Source organism: Carcharhinus amblyrhynchos, chromosome 12 (genome assembly GCF_965287045.1).
Source record: "Carcharhinus amblyrhynchos chromosome 12, sCarAmb.v2.hapA, whole genome shotgun sequence".
In the NCBI taxonomy this organism is placed as follows: Eukaryota; Metazoa; Chordata; class Chondrichthyes; order Carcharhiniformes; family Carcharhinidae; genus Carcharhinus; species Carcharhinus amblyrhynchos.
In genome coordinates this window covers 34,787,174-34,806,955 of record NC_137335.1, presented here as the reverse complement: position 1 = coordinate 34,806,955, position 19,782 = coordinate 34,787,174, and the positions used below count along the sequence as shown (strand labels likewise).

Here is a 19,782-nt window from a genome sequence, read left to right as displayed (position 1 = left end):
AAAGCTGTTTTTGATGCCGTTTTGTGATGAACTCCCTATATAATTTTTACAAGGTTCGTTGTGCTTTTTCAATTCTTTTTGCTGCTCTGAGTCCATTGTGTGTGGACAACCTCCTTGAAAAACTTGCACTTTCCTAACCGCCCTCCTCTCGCCAAGAAGAGGAAATTTTTTGTGTATTAGCTGTGTCTCTAGAGACAAGATGATGCTGCACTGCGTGGACATGGGATTTTACATTGCTCACTGTGATGCCATTTTCTTTTCTATTATTTATATTTTCCTGTGTGATTTTTAATAAACGAGCAATGAACTTTTTATAAAATCTGAATTGAGTTGATTTTTTTGGTACACAGCATGCAAAAAGTTTTAAAATAAACTATAGGAAGAAAAAGGAATTAATTTATTAGTAACTAAAACAAATGATTCTGTGTTGTTCTGAATAGCAACAGCAGGCTTGCAGTTATGTTAATGCAAGTTCTGTTAGTCAACATATAGAGCAATGGTACAATTTGCACCATGATGCAGCAAAATATATCTGCATCCTAAAAATACTGACACATTGCTTTGCATGCCCTCTTATTGGAAAGCAAAATCCCAGTCCAGACTTTGTGTTGCTTCCTAATCTTCCTGGAAGAGGGCCAATATTTCTCCCAGCAGCTGACTGCTATGTTGCCAGTCAAGATGCTGCAAGGGAGTAAAAGTATCTTGACCTTGCCCTGTGAGACTTTCTTTCAATCGTTCAGACCTCAGTCTGAAAATACATTGGCACCACTTTAAATAACACTGGCGTCTTCAGTGAGAGAAAAGTATTTCTCTCAGAGTTTGCTGCAGGGAGCATGGAACAAAGTTTAGGTTCTAATTCTAGCCTAAATCCACGCAAAAGTAATAACTTAGAGAAAAAGTAAATAGGAAGGTTTTTTTGAGGGATTCTTTTTAATTAGGTGGTCAGATTATCAAATTACTTGAGACAGTTAATGACTAAAGGGAAATAGAAAAAGCCCAGCCTATTGTAAACATCAAAGGTAAAAGTGAATCTTCATGATCTTTTCTTCCTCCTCAGATCACTTTCCTGTCTCTCCCCCCACCACCACCCCCCCAACACTTCCTTCCACCTCCCACCCCTTCCAACAGCTGTTGGCTGCTCTTTAAGTGATTGGTGTCAAACTTACCTCCTCACAGCCCGTAAAATTACAGTCAATCATCACGGGACGGTGGCATTATTTTGTTGGCAAGTCTTCTTTCCACAACACTCCCTCCACCAACCACACTCCCTCCACCAACCCCCCCCCCCCCCCCCCCCGCCCCTCACTAAACATTTTGAACATTTGACAATAGTAGCTTGTTTGAAGATGAGGTGTTCACTTTCGGAAAGTGTCCACTGCCATCGAGTGGTTTTCCAAAGGCAGAAGTGTTGGCCATCACTTCAAGTTGCTTTAGTGACTCTGTTAATTTTACCATTAACCCAAAACTGATCAAATTAAATTGTTCTCTGCGTTTTTAAGATTGCCTAGAGACTGATCAAGAGAACAACATTTGAAGTATTTCCTGCTTTATATCATTTGGAACAATTGTTATTTAGAAACTGATTAGACTATGCATTGCAGAATCAACCTAGACTGACCTGCTAAGGAATTAATGGAGTGGAACACTAGGGTTGCAGTACAACAAGAGGGAAACACCAAACAACAAGCTACAAAACGATGTTTGATGTGCCTTTGTAGTGCTGTGCCATCCATGAGCATGGCATGGATATGTCTCCCTCAGAGTGGGATCAAAAACTCAATTGCTGTAGTGTATAGAAATCCCAAACATTTCCTATACCGAGAGAAGGAAAAGTGGATGAAGTGGAAAATTAAACATTCTAATGGATCTCCTCACTGCTGGTCACATACTCAGGTTGACAGAGGCTTGGAAATAGCAAAGGGAAATAGGGACAAAAAGCAAATAAAAAGGGAATTTAAAAAAAGTCACAAAATATTTTGTTCATAATTTTCTAAAAATAAAATTTCCATTACTCTTTTTAAAAATGACTGAGGCAGACTTGTGAAAAAGCCTCTAAAACATGTCCGGTAGGATAATTCTTTTAACTTATTTGTTCAAAGTTGTACAGAATTAACTGGTACGTTTCAACTAAAATTTCTGTTAGCAATGTATAAGACTGACCCCCTGGTTCACTTATTTTTATTCTAAAATATTTGTGCAGTTATTTTTCTGAGTGAAACATTACATGCTTTTAGGGATTAGAAAATCCTGGCAAAGTTAGTTTGTTTACCAGATGGCACGAAAGTAAAATGTTTGCAGAGCTGAGTACATTTATTTTTATTCTACAAACACTGTAATTTAAGGTACACAGGGGGTGCAGGGCCAACTGGGGATTGACAATGTTAGGAGAATCTGCCAGTAATGCACTTTTGTCAATCTGCACAGTTATACACAATTTCAGGAAGCCATTAAAATTTCACCCGGCTACACGATGTTAGCTGATGCTGGTGTTTTTTCTTTACAAGATGGGATTTGTCACCAGACACCATGGAACTAACTCCTCATGGGCTTTCAGATTCCCTTGCTGAGCTGTGAGTCATGTTTTTAAAAATTATACTTGGAGCAAAATGCAAAATTCAAATACTTTCCTCGTAATCAAGTGTTCAAACTCTTATACTTGTGCAAATTTTCTGTAGATCTTTATTTCGTTTTACCTTGGTAAATCCACATTTATAATAGACACTGCAGCGATAAACTCTGAGGTTAACTTGTCTGCAACCTGATCCAATATCATCTGCATCTAAACCTGCAACACAGGAAGTTTTGATTCCTTATATGCAATGTTGTATGGAATTTGATTAATATTTCTTTGAGTAACCATATCCACTGATAATTTGTCAATGCTGAATAGCACCCATTCTGACATGGTCTTCATGTTTTGTGACATCCAAATTGAACAAAGGCAGTGATAAAGTGGTTAGCACTGCTGCTCCACAGCGCTAGGGACCCGGGTCACTGTCTGTGTGGAGTCTGCACATTCTCCCTGTGTCTGGTTCCCTCCCACAGTCCAAAGGTTAGGGCATTGGCCATGCTAAATTACCCTTCAGTGTACCCAAACAAGCGCCAGAGTAAGACAGCTAGGGGATTTTCAGAGTAGCTTCATTGTAGTGTTAATGTAAGCCTGCTTGTGACACTAATAAAAAAACTTAAGAAAAATAATTTCAGGACCCAAAACAATGCTAGGCTGCTGCCAGAATTATTGTGCAAAGCCCAAAGTGCATACTGGCAGAATGATGAACCTGCCTGGCTATGCTTGAGCAACTCAGGAATATCATTTCAACATGTTCCCAGCACAAATGAAGCTTTGCACAGGCAACAGAGTGAAAGGGTTTTCACACAATATGATAATCATGCAATCTTTAAAGAACAATTGCTCTCGAGATTATAGGGTCACAATCACTTAAAGGTTAAGAGGCAGCAAATGACAATTTTAAGGGCTCCAAAATGTTTCTAAAAGGTTTTCAGCTGTTTAAAGTCTGGGATCATGGAGTCATGATTAAGATCAAAGGGCACAAAACGAAGGCCAAAATTCTCACATGCAACCTTGTCTGCAGCTGGGAGTCTCCAGTCCCACTGCAATAAATGGAAATTTGGTAGAATGCCAAATTCTCCATCCTCACTGGCAGTGGTAACAGGATGCGCAAGACTGGAGAATTCCGGCCTAAATAGGAAACTATGAAATAGAGTTAGTGGGCAAGTGAGGGAACAGTTTATGAAATGAACAAGGCAGCACAATAGCACAGTGGTTAGCACTGCTGTCTGAGAGCACCAGGGATCTGGGTTCAATTCTAGCTTTGGGTGACTATCTGTGTAGAGTTTGCATGGGTTTCCTCTCTCATTCCAAAGATGTGTGGGTTAGGTGGATTGGCCATGATCAATGTGCAGGGTTACGGGGTTGGGGTCTAGGAAGGGTGCTCTTTTGGAGAGTTGATGCACACTTGATGGGCCGAATGGCCCTTTCTGCACTGTAGGGATTCTATGATTTTACTTCTTCATGAGATGGAAACAAGGAGAGCTCATACTCCCCAGAAGGTAGCTGTGCACCATATCTCTCCGAAGTTCGAAGTTCGAACTTGTTGATGTCATCATATAGTTGTTTCAGTGATTGTTCACCATGAGTCCAAAGGAAGAAAATGTCATCGATGTATGTAGTGCATTGGTTGAATGTCCTGTATGATGAAGAAGACTTGTTTGAACCTGTGCATGAAGACGTTGGCATATTGAGGTGTGAATTTGGTCCCCATGGCTGTTCCATGTGGCTGGATGAAGAACTGCGTGTTGAAGGTGAAGACATTGTGGTCCAGGATGAAGCGGATGAGTTGTAAAATTGCATCTGGAGACTGGCAGTTGTCGGCATTGAGTACTGAGGCAGTTGCAGTAATACCATCAACGTGGGGGATGGTGGTGTAGAGTGCCGAGACATCCATTGTGACGAGGAGTGCTCCTGGTTCAACTGCTCTATGTGTGCTGGGTTTCTGTAAGAAGTCTATAGTGTTGCAACAAAGGCTGGGAGTTCGTTATACAATGGGTTTCAGGATGTCCTTGACGTAGTTGGAGAGGTTCTCACACAGGGTGCCATTGCCTGATACAATGGGACGGCTGGGTGTGTTTGCCTTGTGCATCTTCAGGAGGCAGTAGAGATCTCCAACGCGGAGAGTATCTGGGATGAGAGCACGGACGATACTCTGAAGGTCTGGATCAAAGGTCTGGATCAGTCTATTGAGTTGATGGGTGTGTTCTTTGGTCGGTTCTGCGGGTAACTGTCTGTAGTGTTCCTCGCTGTTCAGTTGTTGGTATACTTCTTTGCAGTAATCCATTCTGTTCAGTATGACGATGGCCCCTCCTTTGCTGGTTTGATGACAATGTTGCAGTTGGCCTTGAGAGTGCAGATGGCATTGCATTGTGCTTGGGTGATGTTCAGGGCTGTCTTGTGAGTGCGGCCGATGAATCTCATGTTGACGCATCTCCTGACGGCTTGGGCATACACGTCGAGTCGAGGGAGCGGCCTTCCAAAGGAGTCCAATTCAACTCTTTCCTCTTTGGTTGCTGCACTGCGGATCTCTCTGTCGGCTGTTCCGGTTCATTGGCTGCCTCATTGTGTTCGCCGTTGGTCTCTTGCGGTTTGTGGATGAACTCCCGCAGCCTCATTCGCCTGATGAACTCCTCTGTGTCTGCTACGAGACTGATGGGGTCTGTTTTGGTAGTGGGGCAGAAACTGAGCCCTCGGCTGAGAACTTCGATTTCATCTGGTTAAAGTGTGTAGTCTGACAAGTTGACAATGGACTTCCCTGCAGTGGTACTGTTTTCTACTGTGGTAATGGGGAGGCTTGGTTGCTGCTGATGGTGATGCCGAGTTTCTCAAGTTTCCTGTTCTTGGTGTGTATGTAGATGGCGTAGTTCCTTTGTCTCATCTGCTTGGCAGAGTTTCACAGCTGATCTGCGTCCTGAGCGCAAGTTGAGAATATGGACTTGATCTTTGTTTCCGGGATGCGGCATTTGCTGTAGAGCTGGTGTACGAGGTGGTTGAGGAGTGTGAGAGGTGCGACAGCAAAGTCTCTCAGCGTAGTCTGTGTTATCGGTTGACCTGAGTGGGTCCATGATCTGTAGTCCTTTCGGTATCTTGTCTGCTTTCTTGCATCTTTATAGAAATTTGATGTCTCATGAGTGTGGAATTTGGCTATCAGTCTCTGCTCAGTGACTCTGCCTTGTCATGTGTTGTGAAGGCCGCCTTGGAGAACGCTTACCCGAAGATCAGAGACCGAATGCCCGTGACCGCTGAAGTGTTCCCCAACAGAGAACACTCTTGCCTGGCGATTGTCGAGCGGAGTTCATTCATTTGTTGTTGTAGCATCTGCATGGTCTCCCCGATGTACCATGCCTCAAGACATCCTTTCCTGCAGCATATCAGGTAGAAAACATTGGCTGAGTTGCAAGAGTATGTATTGTGTACCTGGTGGATGATGTTCTCATGTAAGATGACGGCGTCCCTGTCGATGATCCGGCATGTCTTGTCGGGGTTGCTGTGGCACGGTTGTGTGGTGTCATGGTCACTGTTGACACAATCATTGAGCAGAGACTGATAGCCAAATTCCGCCCAGATGAGGAAGGCCTCAACTGAGATCTTGGGTTCATGTCACACTATCTGTAACCTCCACGACTTGTCTGGGCTTGCAGAATCTCACTAATTATCCTGGCTGGAGACAATACACATCTCTTTAACCTGTGCTTAACTCTCTTTCCACTCACGTTGTCTCTAACTTTAAGACTTAATTACCTGTAAAGACTTGCATTCCAACCATTATTTTGTAAATTGAGTTTTTGTCTTTATACGTGAACAGAACTCCCACTTACCTGACAAAGAAGCAGCGCTCTGAAAGCTAGTGGCTTTTGCTACCAAATAAACCTGTTGGACTTTAACCTGGTGTTGTGAATCTTCTTACTGTGTTTACCCCAGTCCAGTGCCAGTATTTCCACATCATGTCCTCCACAACGACAGGAAGATAAACTCTTCTATTCTATTTCAGATTATCCATGGAAGCATTTTCATTGTTTTGCCAAGTTTTTTGGCTGTGGCATACAACTTACTGGTTGTGGACATTGTTGGCTAAATCAAGCTTGTGGACGTTTTGATAGAATTATCTCTGTCAAAGGACGCACAAACCTCCTTCACGCACTCATGCACCAGAAACCAAAGGCTCCTCCTGCCCCAGTGCTAGCCCCCAGCCCCCTCCCATCACCCCCCCCCCAACCCCCCTCATTCCACTGTGGGTTCCAGATTTACTGTTTACCCAAGGCATGCCTTCATCTCACACAGCATCATGCATGGAGGCAGCAGGCAAATTCACTCTCAAAACCTCACAAATAGCCCTCGGAAACTTAATGTTGTGGGTGAAAAATCCAAATTATTAATAGAAAAGTCACACTTGCACTTCCACGGCTGCACTCCAGGAATCTTTGCACTCTCACAACTGGGTGACTGCTTCTGAATGCATTTCCTTCTTTCCCCTCCAACTTGATGAGTCTGGGCTGTGTGTTGCTGCTAATGGCTCTCTGTCTCTCTCGTTTGTTGCTGGGACTTTGTCGGTTACAGGAAACGTCATTAACATTGGCTATGAGTCAAAGTGCTTCTTTCTGTCATGGCAATGCTAGTGGGAAAGAGACTGCACCCTTCACAACTTCAGATGTGTGAACGTTTGTGTGCCGACCTTCCTCTCACTCTTCCTAGGTTTGCCGGGGAAATGCTGTAAATAGGTCAGGATTTGGGTATTTTGAATTGCCAGCTATGATTCTTTTAACCAGGCCTGTGCTCTTAGTTATTCGCCAACTGCTTTCCCTCCCAATTTTGACGTGCCTCTTTTTAAAAAAGTCATTGCACCTTACAGCAAATACATATCAGTGGCCAAACACCATTAAGGGCCAACTAAAACCATTAATCAGAGACCAACTGGAACTTTACCAGTTGATCTGCTAGAACCTTATGGCATCTAGAACATAACATCTGCCAACAGCTGCCCAGTGACAGACCAGGAACACCAGTACTCCAGGATCACTCTGAGGCCCTTTCCATGGTTACCATATCCGTAGGGTCTCAGCTGCAGCTACAGGCTCCATGTAGAGGATTATAATGGCGGCCACTTTTAATTTCAAATATTTCAGAAGTGTTAAGAGGGTGCCTGAAGGTGGAAGCATCATCTCTCTCCCCTAACCACAATAGCTGGCTGAAGCTCCCTTGGTGCTGCAGCAACTCCTATTGGCCTTCCAATTACAAGAGCATGCCTACTGTGCTTAGCTGGACAACAACCGCGCCCTTTGGCCGACCCAGTAAAAATCACTTTGGTGTGAGGTCAGAATCTGCGTTTGATCCAGAAATCGATAACCCAACACCAACCGGAAAATCCTGCCTCAAATCTCTGGCCTTTTATTCCAGAGTAGACAGAAGGAGCTCAGTCATTGGCAAGTAGATATGCCAAGACCAGTAGAAATGGACTCAGGTTGTAGGTGCTTGTCATTATCTATCAGTTCAACCGTGAAATGCTGTCTTTGAGAAAAGAATTCACGTGGTGGGGGGGGGGAAACCACAAAAAAGAACTGGATTAAAATAAAACAGTACTAAATAGGATCAGTGCAACAAAATGAAGCATTTCTGATTTAAGAGCCTGGCCATCTTTAATCCTGTTCCATACACAGGCATAATGGAACCGAGCAAATCCTGTGCAGTATATCTCTGATGTGGAGATGCTGGCGTTGGACTGGGGTAAACACAGAAAGAAATCTCACAACACCAGGTTAAAGTCCAACAGGCTAGTGGCTTTTGCTACCAAATAAACCTGTTGGACTTTAACCTGGTGTTGTGAGGCTTCTTACAATTTATATCTGTTAGATGGCCATTTAAATATTTTAGCTTTAATTGAATGATTGCACATAATGCACATAGCACTTCAGGTTGTCTGATACAGAAGTACACGCTGGAATTACAGTGCAGAGAGAAACAAGCACAGCTCCTGAATTCTGTCCCTCTAATGTTCCAGTTGAATAGTTGCTCTCTCAACAGTAGAAACAACGAATTGGGACCTATTACTGAAAAACAGTTATTACAAACTATCTGTTCCATTTCACAAAAGCATTAAAAAAAACAGCTGGCTTAAATTTTTCAACAAATGAGTGCTGGCCTTGCCCTCTATAAATCTTCACTGCACATTTATTGGGAAACTTATAGATGCTGACTTCTCAGCTGTCAGTGCCAAAGACTATAACTGACCAGTGAGTAATGCCTCTTGCAGTTCTGCTGACCACCAAGTTACACTCTGTTTACCGACTCTCCAATATAACCTTGCTTCTGTAGGACTGAATTGACTTTGACAGTAACGTGTGAAAAAATATTTCCAAATAACTTCATCAGTTCCAGAATGCCTATGTAGTTCTATGCTGCCACCGACAGTGTGAATGGTGTTTTTGTTTCATCTTCCTATCGATTTTGCTTTTGTTTGTCTTTGGGTTTTGCAAATGTATTACTGCAGCTGAGAATCCAATGTGTTAATGGTCTTTATATCTTGACAGCAGATAGGAATGTCTAATGCTGGATTTCCTCCATCACAATGAGCATCCATCTCCCTCCTGTGAGTTGTAAAAAGCAGCAATGTTTCCAGCACCTACTCACTTTAGGTGACAACAGTTAATTAGCTGGAGAGGAAAAGAAGTATTAATTCTAACACTGGGCAGTGTGTCTGCTGTTGAAAAACACTGCTAAATATGGAGCACTGAGCAAGAAGTTTGGCACCTACCTTGGGAAACATTTGCTCAGTTTCTTCCTGCACTTTCCTTTGTTTGCTCACGAGATGGTTTATATGTTGGAAGGATGGTAATCCTGGAAGCCCACCCTGTTAAGGACATGAACAAAAACTGTAATGAAATGAAAAAGAACTGTAAGTGGTAATCACTTACCTCCTTTGAGAGGCTAGTCTGTTATAATGCAGAGAATGTCATATTTACAGAGGGCAAGGCCAGCACTCATTTGTTGAAAAATTTAAGCCAGCTGTTTTTTTAATGCTTTTGTGAAATGGAACAGATAGTTTGTAATAACTGTTTTTCAGTAATAGGTCCCAATTCATTGTTTCTACTGCAAATTGACGAAAGTTTTGTATCCTTATTAACACTGAAGTTTTTAAAGGAGATCAAATACTAGTGTACTGTTTTATAAAAGTACTTAAGGAGAATGATCAAATCTCCATTCAAATAAAACTTTGATAAAACATCTTATTTTGATCTATTTCAATTACTTCAGTTTTGATAAGATTGCAATACTTTTGCTGGCACTGTACATAATGAAGGCATTGCCTGGTCATATAAACCAAGAGGTCATTGACTCAGTTCTGATCTGTGCTGAGTTAACCAGCAGCAACTGGTTTGTATAGTCACTCTAGTGTTCTTGGGGTAATAGGATGAGACCTCTGCCAGAGTTCACATTCCTGAGTAATATCCACTGACCTTTGCTGAAAAGTGTGTTTGTTAGATGTTAGTGGATATCACGTAGGAGAAGGAATGGGCTCACTGTGATGATGTCCACAGTTGAATAGCAGCTGACATTAACTGCCATAACAAATGTCAGCTTGCGCAAAATTCTAGGAAGTTATGAAAGTTTGTGTAGATGTAGTTCTTGAGAGGCAGAATATTTTTAAAATGAAAGCTGGAGTTTCAAGGTTAATGAGAAACTTGGTGGTGAAATTCTTGCAGCCTTTATTTTGCACGCAGCACAATTCTCTCATATGGGACTAAATCCTGTGGACAGGAAATATTTCCTGCTGCAGAGGCCAAAGTGAAACCACACCATATCTTCCATCATTCCATCATATCTAGCATCATTCACTAAGCAACCCCAAGGAGGGTTTTGCACCATCTTCTGTGACATGTCAGACTTGATGGTGCATGTCTAGCCATCATATCTGGTTGTTATATTTAAGAGATGTCTAACATCTGACCCATTGTTGAAGAGGTTGGAAGATGGAGCTCCTTGAAAACACTGAAGCTTCAAGATCCAGCTGATAAATGCTTCCCCACCCACAGCTGTGATGCTCCAGGGTCCAAGATTACTGACGGCCTCCATCCAGATCTCTGGAGGCAGCTCAGGCCTTCTTCAGGTGAGTCCTGACTTCTGCATGCCATGCTAGTCCAGGCGCATTCTGGGCTGTCAAGTTTTCCCACTGGTGTCATGCGGAAATGGGGGGGTAGATTCTGGTTGGCCTTTCACCTATTAACCCATTAATCAGATGCAAACAAGTTTCACACCGGTCTCCAGTGGGATTCCCAATTCATCATGGCAGACAGCATAGGACAATCCCGTAGTATCTTCACACTGGCGTGAGACCAATTTTTGGGCCTCCCACCAAATTCCACCCCCACTCTGACAAATCCCATCCCCTCTGCCCTCCATTGATCCCGCCAACCCAATATTTTTACAAATGCATGCTCCTGGTAGGTGGACTTCTGCCCCCGAAAGTACATAATGGGAATTTAGCATATGTTCCTCCCCTGCTCTGCAACAAGGTTTTGTCTATTTTCCTATTACACTAAACCTGACTGCCTCCAATTGTTTGTCTGTAGATTTCGCAATTGGCACTGTGTGAAACTGTCTAAAAGTGAAGATAATCTTTTCACTATTGGTTACTTCCCAACCAAATTAAGTGTTGAAAAACACAGGTAAGCCATTTAGTGTTGTTAAACTGACATAGACAGTGAACAAAATCATCAGCACACAAACTTATATGGGCATTTATGAATCAAAGCTATTTCAAATTTGGCAATAAGAGTAAGTAATGTACTGCCATTTCATGACAGAATTCCAGAGGTCTCTCAATATCAGAGAATGAATTCCACACGTGTACATTGCTGATGTGGTCCCCACACACACTGACAGAGAAAATCAGAGTTAGAGAAAGGATCACAAAACACATTTAAATTAATGTAAATTTCAGATGTGTGAAAATCATGTCAAATTGAAGTGTTGTTAAAAAGCTACTGTAATCATTACAAAAAATGTGCCAAATCCATTCCTTTTTAAGAGCTCGATCATTAATGAATTCAATGAAACATATCCTGTACGTTGCTGTAACATTTTGCTGTTTTTGGGTCTTCTGAATATTCACTATGAATGTGGTTGTTTCACGGTGAACACATCTAAACTGCAGCTATTTCCATTCTAGTTTTCTCATATGCTGCTAAAACGAGGTTTGTATTCTTGTGTTATCTGCACCATGGAATTGTGAGTAAACGCTGCCCATTACCTTGTACTTAGAATCTCTTTCAGCAGGCATTTTTACACCCAGCAGCCAAAGTGTGCCAGCACTGGAGTGAGCAGTGTTATCGGGTGTTAGCTGCACAGCTCAAAGACTCTTCTGAAAAGTATCACATCATTAGCACACTCCTTAGAACTTTAAAATCCAATTCTTAGGTCAACTCCAAACCAGATTAATCTGAAAAAGGGATTAGTCTGATTTAGCCAGGTAAATGCAGCAAAACATTTTCTGTCTCATCACTCTGGCTTGCTGTGACAAAGACACCCAATAAGACTGTTGCTTAAACTTCATAGAAAGAAGTGAATTAATTCATCTGCTCCAAAATGACAAAGTCCACACATCTAAGGGAGTTTACTGTAACACTGTACAAATTGGAAAGAAAGCAGCAAATACATAAAATTAGTCATGTTTTGGGCTCTCTTTCAGTCCCAATTCCAAAATGGCTACTATGTAATTCTGAAATGCAGAAAAGATTATATGGATTTATTCTTAGGCAAGGTAACATGGCAAAATGTCTTCAATAGGATTTTAATCTTTCCATTTCCCCTACAAGTGACTTATCCAGTGATATCTCACCTGGATCCTGCTATTTTATCCCAGGTGCCAGGGACCAGAAACTGTTGTGAACCTTCTTTAACAGTGCAGATTAGGGTCTGATGACATTGTTGGACCCTGTCTCTGGTTTGACTGGAAAATAGTAGTCATGATGTGGGTATGCCGGCGTTGGACTGGCGTAAACACAGTGAAAAGTCTGACAACAGCAGGTTTTAGTCCAACCTATTTATTTGATAATATACTCGCAAGCTTTCGGGTTAGCCCCTTCGTCAGGTGAATGGAGAGTTCACCTGACGAAGGGGCTAACCCGAAAGCTTGCGAGTATATTATCAAATAAATAGGTTGGACTAAAACCTGGTGTTGTCAGACTTTTCACTGTGTTGACTGGAAAAGCCATTGTGTCTTTCCTGCCAGATGAAGAATGGGAGGTAGTTCTGAGACAATGTAAATGTTGTTTGCTTTTTTTCTACCTTTTTGTGAGGCCAGGAGTGTGATGTGTGTTACTACAAGCCCAGCAAGAAAGATTTAGGCCTCCCAGGCCCTGGAAACCCTTCTCCTCTTGGGCCACAAAGAGTGCTAGATGAGATTAGTTGCTGGGAATTCCAACACTCAGCCTTCCCTGACACTTTCTGTTAAATTTATGTTACAGCACTGATTATATTGTGAAGTCGCAACTTCTCAATGTTCATGAGCAACAACCCCCCTTCCCCCGCACCCCACTTCTGCAAAAGCTTTGCTGACACACTGGGTTCTGCACTTTAGTAGAATGCGCTGCTCAATTCAGGCTTTTTGAGAGATCCCGTAGGGTTCTATATAAATGCAATGTTTTCTTTTTCTACCCTCCTTCTCTAATGTTGCATAGCACTGTCTGAAATCAAGATTCCTTACACAGTTGTGTCTGGTCCATTTTTCCATGTATGATCAAATGCGCTATTTCTTGCAGAACAAGATCTTTCAGGCTGCTGTGTGAGATCACATATGTGCTGTCTAGCAGGAACATTAACAGCCAAGCTCAACGATGGGCACAGTTTAACGACATAATATACTCCCCGAGGATATACACCTCTCTATGCATCACAATCATGCAGTTCCCTACAACAGCCTAGCTGAACTGAATTCTCCTGCTCCTTACTGCTTTCTACTGCTCTTCTGTCATTCTCTCATCATCGGCTGAAGGTGCTGAGTCATACGTCCATTCACAGTGCTGACTGCACACTGGTGTTATCTGCCCCAGTAATCATACCTCATTTGTGACAATCAACATGCTTCTAAATCACAGACAGCATCACAGCCAAGCCTCGAGCCTTTATCCAACATTCATAAACATATATAAAATAAAAAACAGAAAATGCTGGTCTGGCAGCATCTGTGGAGAGAGAAACCGTTCAGGTTTCTGGTCGTGACCTTTCATCAAAACTGGGCAAAGTTTGAAGGAGGACAAATGGGGGAGAATGGACAAAGAGCAAGTGGGAAGACCCATGATAGGATGGAAGACAGGTGACATTAAGTGATCAAAGAGTTATTGGAGCAGAGCCAAAGGGAGTGGTAATGGGACAAGTAAAAAGAAAGAAAAGATGTATCCAGAGGAGGTGTGAATGGCAGAATAATGAACAGCTACTGCCTGAAAACAGAAACAAGAAAAAAATATTTGTTGAACTCAATATAGAGTCCTGAAGGCTCGAAAGTGATTCATTGAAAAATGAGGCGCTATTCCTTCAGCTTGTTTTGTGATTCATTACAACACAAATGGGCAAAAAAAATTGGCAAAGAGAGTACAATGTGGGAAAAGGGGAACTTGTCCACTTTGGCAGGAAGAAGAGAAAAGCAATACATGGAGAGAGATGGAAATCTCTGCGGCACAGAGGGATTTGGGTAAAAACAAAAAATGCTAGATAAACTCAGCAGATCTGGCAGCATCTGTTGAGAAAGAAACATAATTTACATTTACATTTTTCCTCAGAGCTCAGATGGGTCAGGGTGCCCTGGTACATGAATCACAAAACATTACAATGCAGGTATAGCCAGTGATTAGGAAGGCAAATGGAATGATGGCACTTATTGCAAGGGGAATGGAATATAAACATAGGGAAGTGTACTACAGCTATACAGGACAATAGTGAGACCACATCTGGTGTCATGTGCCAATATTTGGTCTCCTTACTTAGAAAGAATATAATTGCATCAGAAGCAGTTCCAAGTGGTTCACTCGACTTATCCTTTGAAGAAGTCGGCTTATGAGGAAATGTTGAGCAGGTTGGATCTATACCTACTGGAGTTTAGAAGAATGATAGGTGATCTTATTGAAACATACAAGATCCTGAGGGAACTTGACAGGGTGGATGCTGAAAGGATGTTTCCTCTTGTGGGGGGCATTTAGAATTAGTTCAAAAATAAGAGCTCCCCCATTTAAGACAACAGAGGGTCATTAGCCTGTGGAATTTTGTCCCCAGGGAGCAGTAGGGGCTGGGTCATTGAATTAGACAGATTTTTGATTGACAAGGGAATTGAGGGTTATGGGGGGGGGCAAACAGGAAAGTGGAGTTGAGGACACCAAGAGAGTAACCATGGTCTTATCAAATGGCAGAGCAGGCTTGAGGGGCCAAATTACCTACTCATGTTCCAAATTTGTGTGACTTTATGCTGTTGCACTACATTAAGCAGAGGACAGAATGCCTAGAATGGGACTAAGATGGGAAATTAAAATGGCAAGTGACATGAAGACCAGAGCGATGCTTGCAGTCTGAATGGAGGAATTCCAGGAAGCAGTTACCCAATCTGCAGCAAATTCAATTGAAAGAAGTATGCAGAAATCCTGAAAGGGATTTCACCTGAAAGGGGTGTTTAGGGCCTTGGAATGGGGAGGAGAGAGAAGATAAAGGGCCAGGTATTCCATTTCCTGTGCTTGCATGGAAAAGTGCTGTAGGAAGGGGATTGGGTTTTGAGGGTGACTGAGAGTGAAGCAGGGCATCACAGAGGCAAAGTCCCTTCAGAATGCGAAAGAGGAGGAGAGGGAAGCAAACATATGATTGGTGATGCACACAGTGGAGGTGATGGAAATGCTCTGTTGAATATGGAGGCTGGTGGAATCGGAAGGTGGGGACAAAGGTAACCATATTGTCATTCTGGGATGGAGGAAAAGAGGTGAAAGCAAAGGTGTAGAAAATGGGTTTGACATAGGCAGGGGGTCACAGTGGGAGGCAATCCTTGGTTGAGGGAAACAGAAGATAATTTTAAAGTATTATTGTGAAAAGTTTCTTCATCAGAACAGATGCTGGAAGAATGGAACGGTGCAAGATGTGAGGAACTGTAGTCAAGCAGCTCTGTGAGTTTGTGAGCATATAGTCAATATTAGTTGATTGCCTCTATTTTATGATCCATAACACCTAAAAGGTAGAGAAAAAGTTTGCTATTAAAGTGTTATAGAATCACAGAATCCCTAGAGTGCAGAAGGAGGCCATTCGACCCATCGAGTCTGTACTGACCACAATCCCACTCAGACACTATTCCCATAACCCTACACATCTACCCTGCCAATCCCCCTGACATTTGGCATGGCCAATCAACCTAACCCGCACATCTGTGGAGGAAATCGAAGAACCCGGAGGAAACCCATGCAGACACAAGCAGAATGTGAAAATTCCACACAGACAGTGACTCGAGGCAGAAGTGAACCTGGGACCCTGGCGCTGTGAGGCAGCAGTGGTAACCACTGTGCCACCGTGCCACCCGTGTCAGATGAGATGAGGGTGAGATGAAATTGTGCAGCATTTGAACTTTGGTCACAGAATCTTGAGTTGTGCTGAATGTAAGTTGATGATGCTGAAGATAGAAAAGGGCAGGTTGACAGTGTAGAGCATAGAGTGTAGACCTCAGAATGTGGCAATAAGCAGTTTGAGGAGCATTGAATATCTAGGAGACACCTATAATCATGGGTGGATCTGATACATGGAAGGCAGAATTTCCATTGGAATCCATGTGGAACAAGTTGAAGCTGGAGACAGTTGTGGAGGAAGGAAGTGTGATTGTGAAAGTGAGTTTTGGGATTATCTGATCAAAGACAAGCAGGGAAATGGAAAGCAATGAAGATAAACAAGGTAAAAGAGACAGATCGGAGGGAAAAGCAAACCTTCTTTGAGGTGGTATTCTTGGAAGAGAAGAAGCGGTGATTTAAACACTGGTCGAAAAACAAAATGTTGCTGATGTTGGAAGTTGGAAATGGAAACAGAAAGTGTTGGAAATAGTCAGCAAGTCAGGCAGTGTCTAAAGAGAAAGAAATATATTCAAGGCTGGAATTTTCTAGCCCACACCAAGAAAATCCCACTAGCGTGAAGAGTCGAAATATCCTGGCCAAAGCTAGGCAGTAAAGTGGCACAGTGGTTAGCACTGCTGCCTCACAGTCTCAGGGACCTGGGTTCAATTCTAGTCTTGAGTTTCTGGTGTGGAATTTGCACAATCTTCCTCTGTCTGTGTGGGCTTCCTCTGGGTGCTCTGGTTTCCTCCCACACTCCAAAGATGTACAGATTAGCTAGATTAGCCATGGTAAATGCTTGGGGTTACAAGGATAGTATAAGATATGGGCCTGGGAAGATGCTCTTACGTAGAGTCAGTGCAGGTTCAATGGGCCCAATGGCTTCCGTCTGCATAGTCAGGTTTCTATGGGACATGTGCTGTTGATTATGAATCATTAATTGAGAATCCGAAACTTGAATCCTGGACGGTTCCCTGATCTGATTCCAGTGCCACTAAAGCATGAAACCTTGCAATTACTGTGTTCTTTCCAGCTTTTCATCCTATGCCAGGCAGGGGAACTTTGTTAGGCAGAGCTGAAACAGAATGTTCTGCCACCAGGCAGACGTGTTTGCCATTCAAGTAGTGAGAATTCACACTACTAAAATACTTGTCAGCACAAGTCACTGCTACTCTTCTTACCCGCTTCCTAATTTCAACTAGACAGATACCTGCTGGCGTTACACACCCTTACTAACATGATACACAGCCTACTAAACAGAGTTAGACACTCATTGACAATTAGCAGCAGTAGCTGCTATACCTCACAAGTCATGACGTGGAGATGCCGGCATTGGACTGGGGTAAACACAGTAAGAAGTATCACAAACCTAGGTTAAAGTCCAACAGGTTTATTTGGTAGCAAAATCCAATAGCTTTCGGAGCGCTACCCCTTTGTCAGGTGACTCACTTCTGACTGTGTAGTACAGAGTTGGAGTATATGTTGGACATGTAATCTCCTGGTAGCTTAACCACTCATTATTCCTTTATAAATTTGAAAGTTATGTCAGTCAATGTGACTGATATTGTACAGCAGTATTGTGGAGCACGTTCACTGTAACTATCTAAACTGGTACAGACCATTAGATCACTGAACTGGAGCTCCCTGCATGTTTCGCTGTGAACATCAATCTGTCTTTCATTAGTTGTTTTAAAAAATGTTCAGGAGCAAGTACAGATCAATAACTTAGTGGAATGTTCAGGTTAAATTACAACTTGATAATCATTCCCAAGACATAATTAATTATTCGTATCAATCTTATCCTTATCTGAGAGTACCTATTACGCCATGATTGTTGTGAATGAACCTCTGATGTATTTTGTCCACCATTTTAACTGTTGTCAAATTGTTTATTTAATACCGCTATTAAAATAACAAGGAATATCATTCAAATTACTAAGTTTATAAACAGTATGTGGTCAAGCAGCCATTCATAAAATTGTAATAATATGACTGCTTCTCCCAGGGCCATTCTAAAATGTCACATTTCAAAGCACTATGCTATGAGTTCAGAAACAGACCATTTTAAAACCAGTCTCAACCTATACAGCACGGAGTTCTACTCAATAACACTGATTTCAATTCATCCCAAAGCACTGTAGCCAGCTTAAAGATTGTGGAAATTTAAGCTCAAGTTACATTCAGCACAACTCAAGATTCTGTGATCATTGTAAAAGCATTGTGCTAGAAGCAGACCACAGCTACATCCATTGCATGCGCAGTGGCCCCGATCTGTCAGTGCCCCCACTTTGCTGACAGCTCGATCGCTGGCCAGCCCAGGACCTCCACAGTACTACCCCTCCAGCCCACCTCACAGCCTGATTGCAGCCCTCATGACAACTCCTGGGCCAGCCCCGACCTGCAACCCCCTCCCCTCCCACCCTGGGATGTCCAGCCCGCCTACCCTAGCAGTGGCGATCCCCCCTTCCCTCACCCCGGTAGACCTCCCGTCCCCTGAGTCAGACTCCCCCAGGAGTCATAGAACATAGAACACTACAGCACAAACAGGCCCTTCAGCCTAAAAGTTGCGCTGATCACATCTATACCTGCCAAGCCATAGAACTATCTGTAACTTCCAATGCCATTAGATCCCATATACTCATCCAGAAGATTTTTCAAAGACCCCAGCAAGTTCGCCTCTACCACTACCGACAGCAGCCGATTCCACTCACTCACCACCCTCTGAGTGAAAAACTTTCCCCTAACATCTCCTCTGTACTTGCTTCCCAGCACCTTAAACCTGTATCCTCTCGTCGTGACCATTTCAGCCCTGGGAAATAGCCTCCGAAAATCCACCCTATCTATTCCTCTCAACATTTTATAAACCTCTATCAGGTCACCTCTCAACCTTCATCTCTCCAGGGAGAAGAGACCTAGCTCCCTCAACCTATCTTCATAAGGCATGCCTCCCAATCCAGGCAACATCCTTGTACATCTCCTCTGCACCCTCTCAATAGCTTCCACATCCTTCCTGTAGTGAGGCGACCAGAACTGCGCACAGTACTCCAAGTGGGGTCTGACAAGGGCCCTATAAAGTTGCAGCATTACCTCCCGACTCCTAAACTCAATCCCTCGATTAATGAAGGCCAGTACACCACACGCCTTCTTGACCACATCCTCCACCTGCGAGGCTGATTTAAGATCCTATGGACCCGGATCCCAGGATCCTTCTGCTCTTCAACCCGGCTAAGACTCCTACCCTTGATATTGTACTCCTGCATCCCGTTGGTCCTGCCAAAATGGACCACTACACATTTATCCGCGTTGAAGTCCATCTGCCACTTCTCTGCCCAGTCTTGCATCCTATCTATGTCACGCTGCAACTTCTGATATCCCTCCAGACTATCCACAACACCACCAACTTTCGTATCGTTGGCGAACTTACTAACCCATCCCTCCACTTCCTCATCCAGGTCATTTATGAAAATAACAAACAGCAAGAGTCCTAGAACAGATCCCTGGGGCACTCCACTGGTGACCGACCTCCATGCAGAAAAAGACCCATCCACAACCACTCTCTGTCTTCTGCAGGCAAGCCAGTTCTGGATCCACAAGGCCAAAGCCCCTTGGATCCCATGCCCTCTCACCTTCTCAAGAAGTCAGATCAACCCC

The 19,782-nt window shown here is 43.1% G+C and overlaps 1 protein-coding gene across 1 annotated transcript in view; it reads right to left on the bottom strand.

Moving 5' to 3' along the window:
• Positions 1-2,722: 2,722 nt before the first annotated feature.
• Positions 2,723-19,782, bottom strand: part of LOC145350578 (uncharacterized) — a 77,118-nt gene continuing 60,058 nt past the window's right edge. The window contains exons 8-9 of the mRNA XM_080199780.1: positions 9,321-9,416; positions 2,723-2,785 (exon numbers count right to left, since the gene is read on the bottom strand). Of these exons, the coding sequence (XP_080055906.1) occupies positions 2,780-2,785; positions 9,321-9,416 (102 nt within the window). The 3' untranslated portion in view covers positions 2,723-2,779. The remainder of the gene's footprint in view (positions 2,786-9,320; positions 9,417-19,782) is intronic.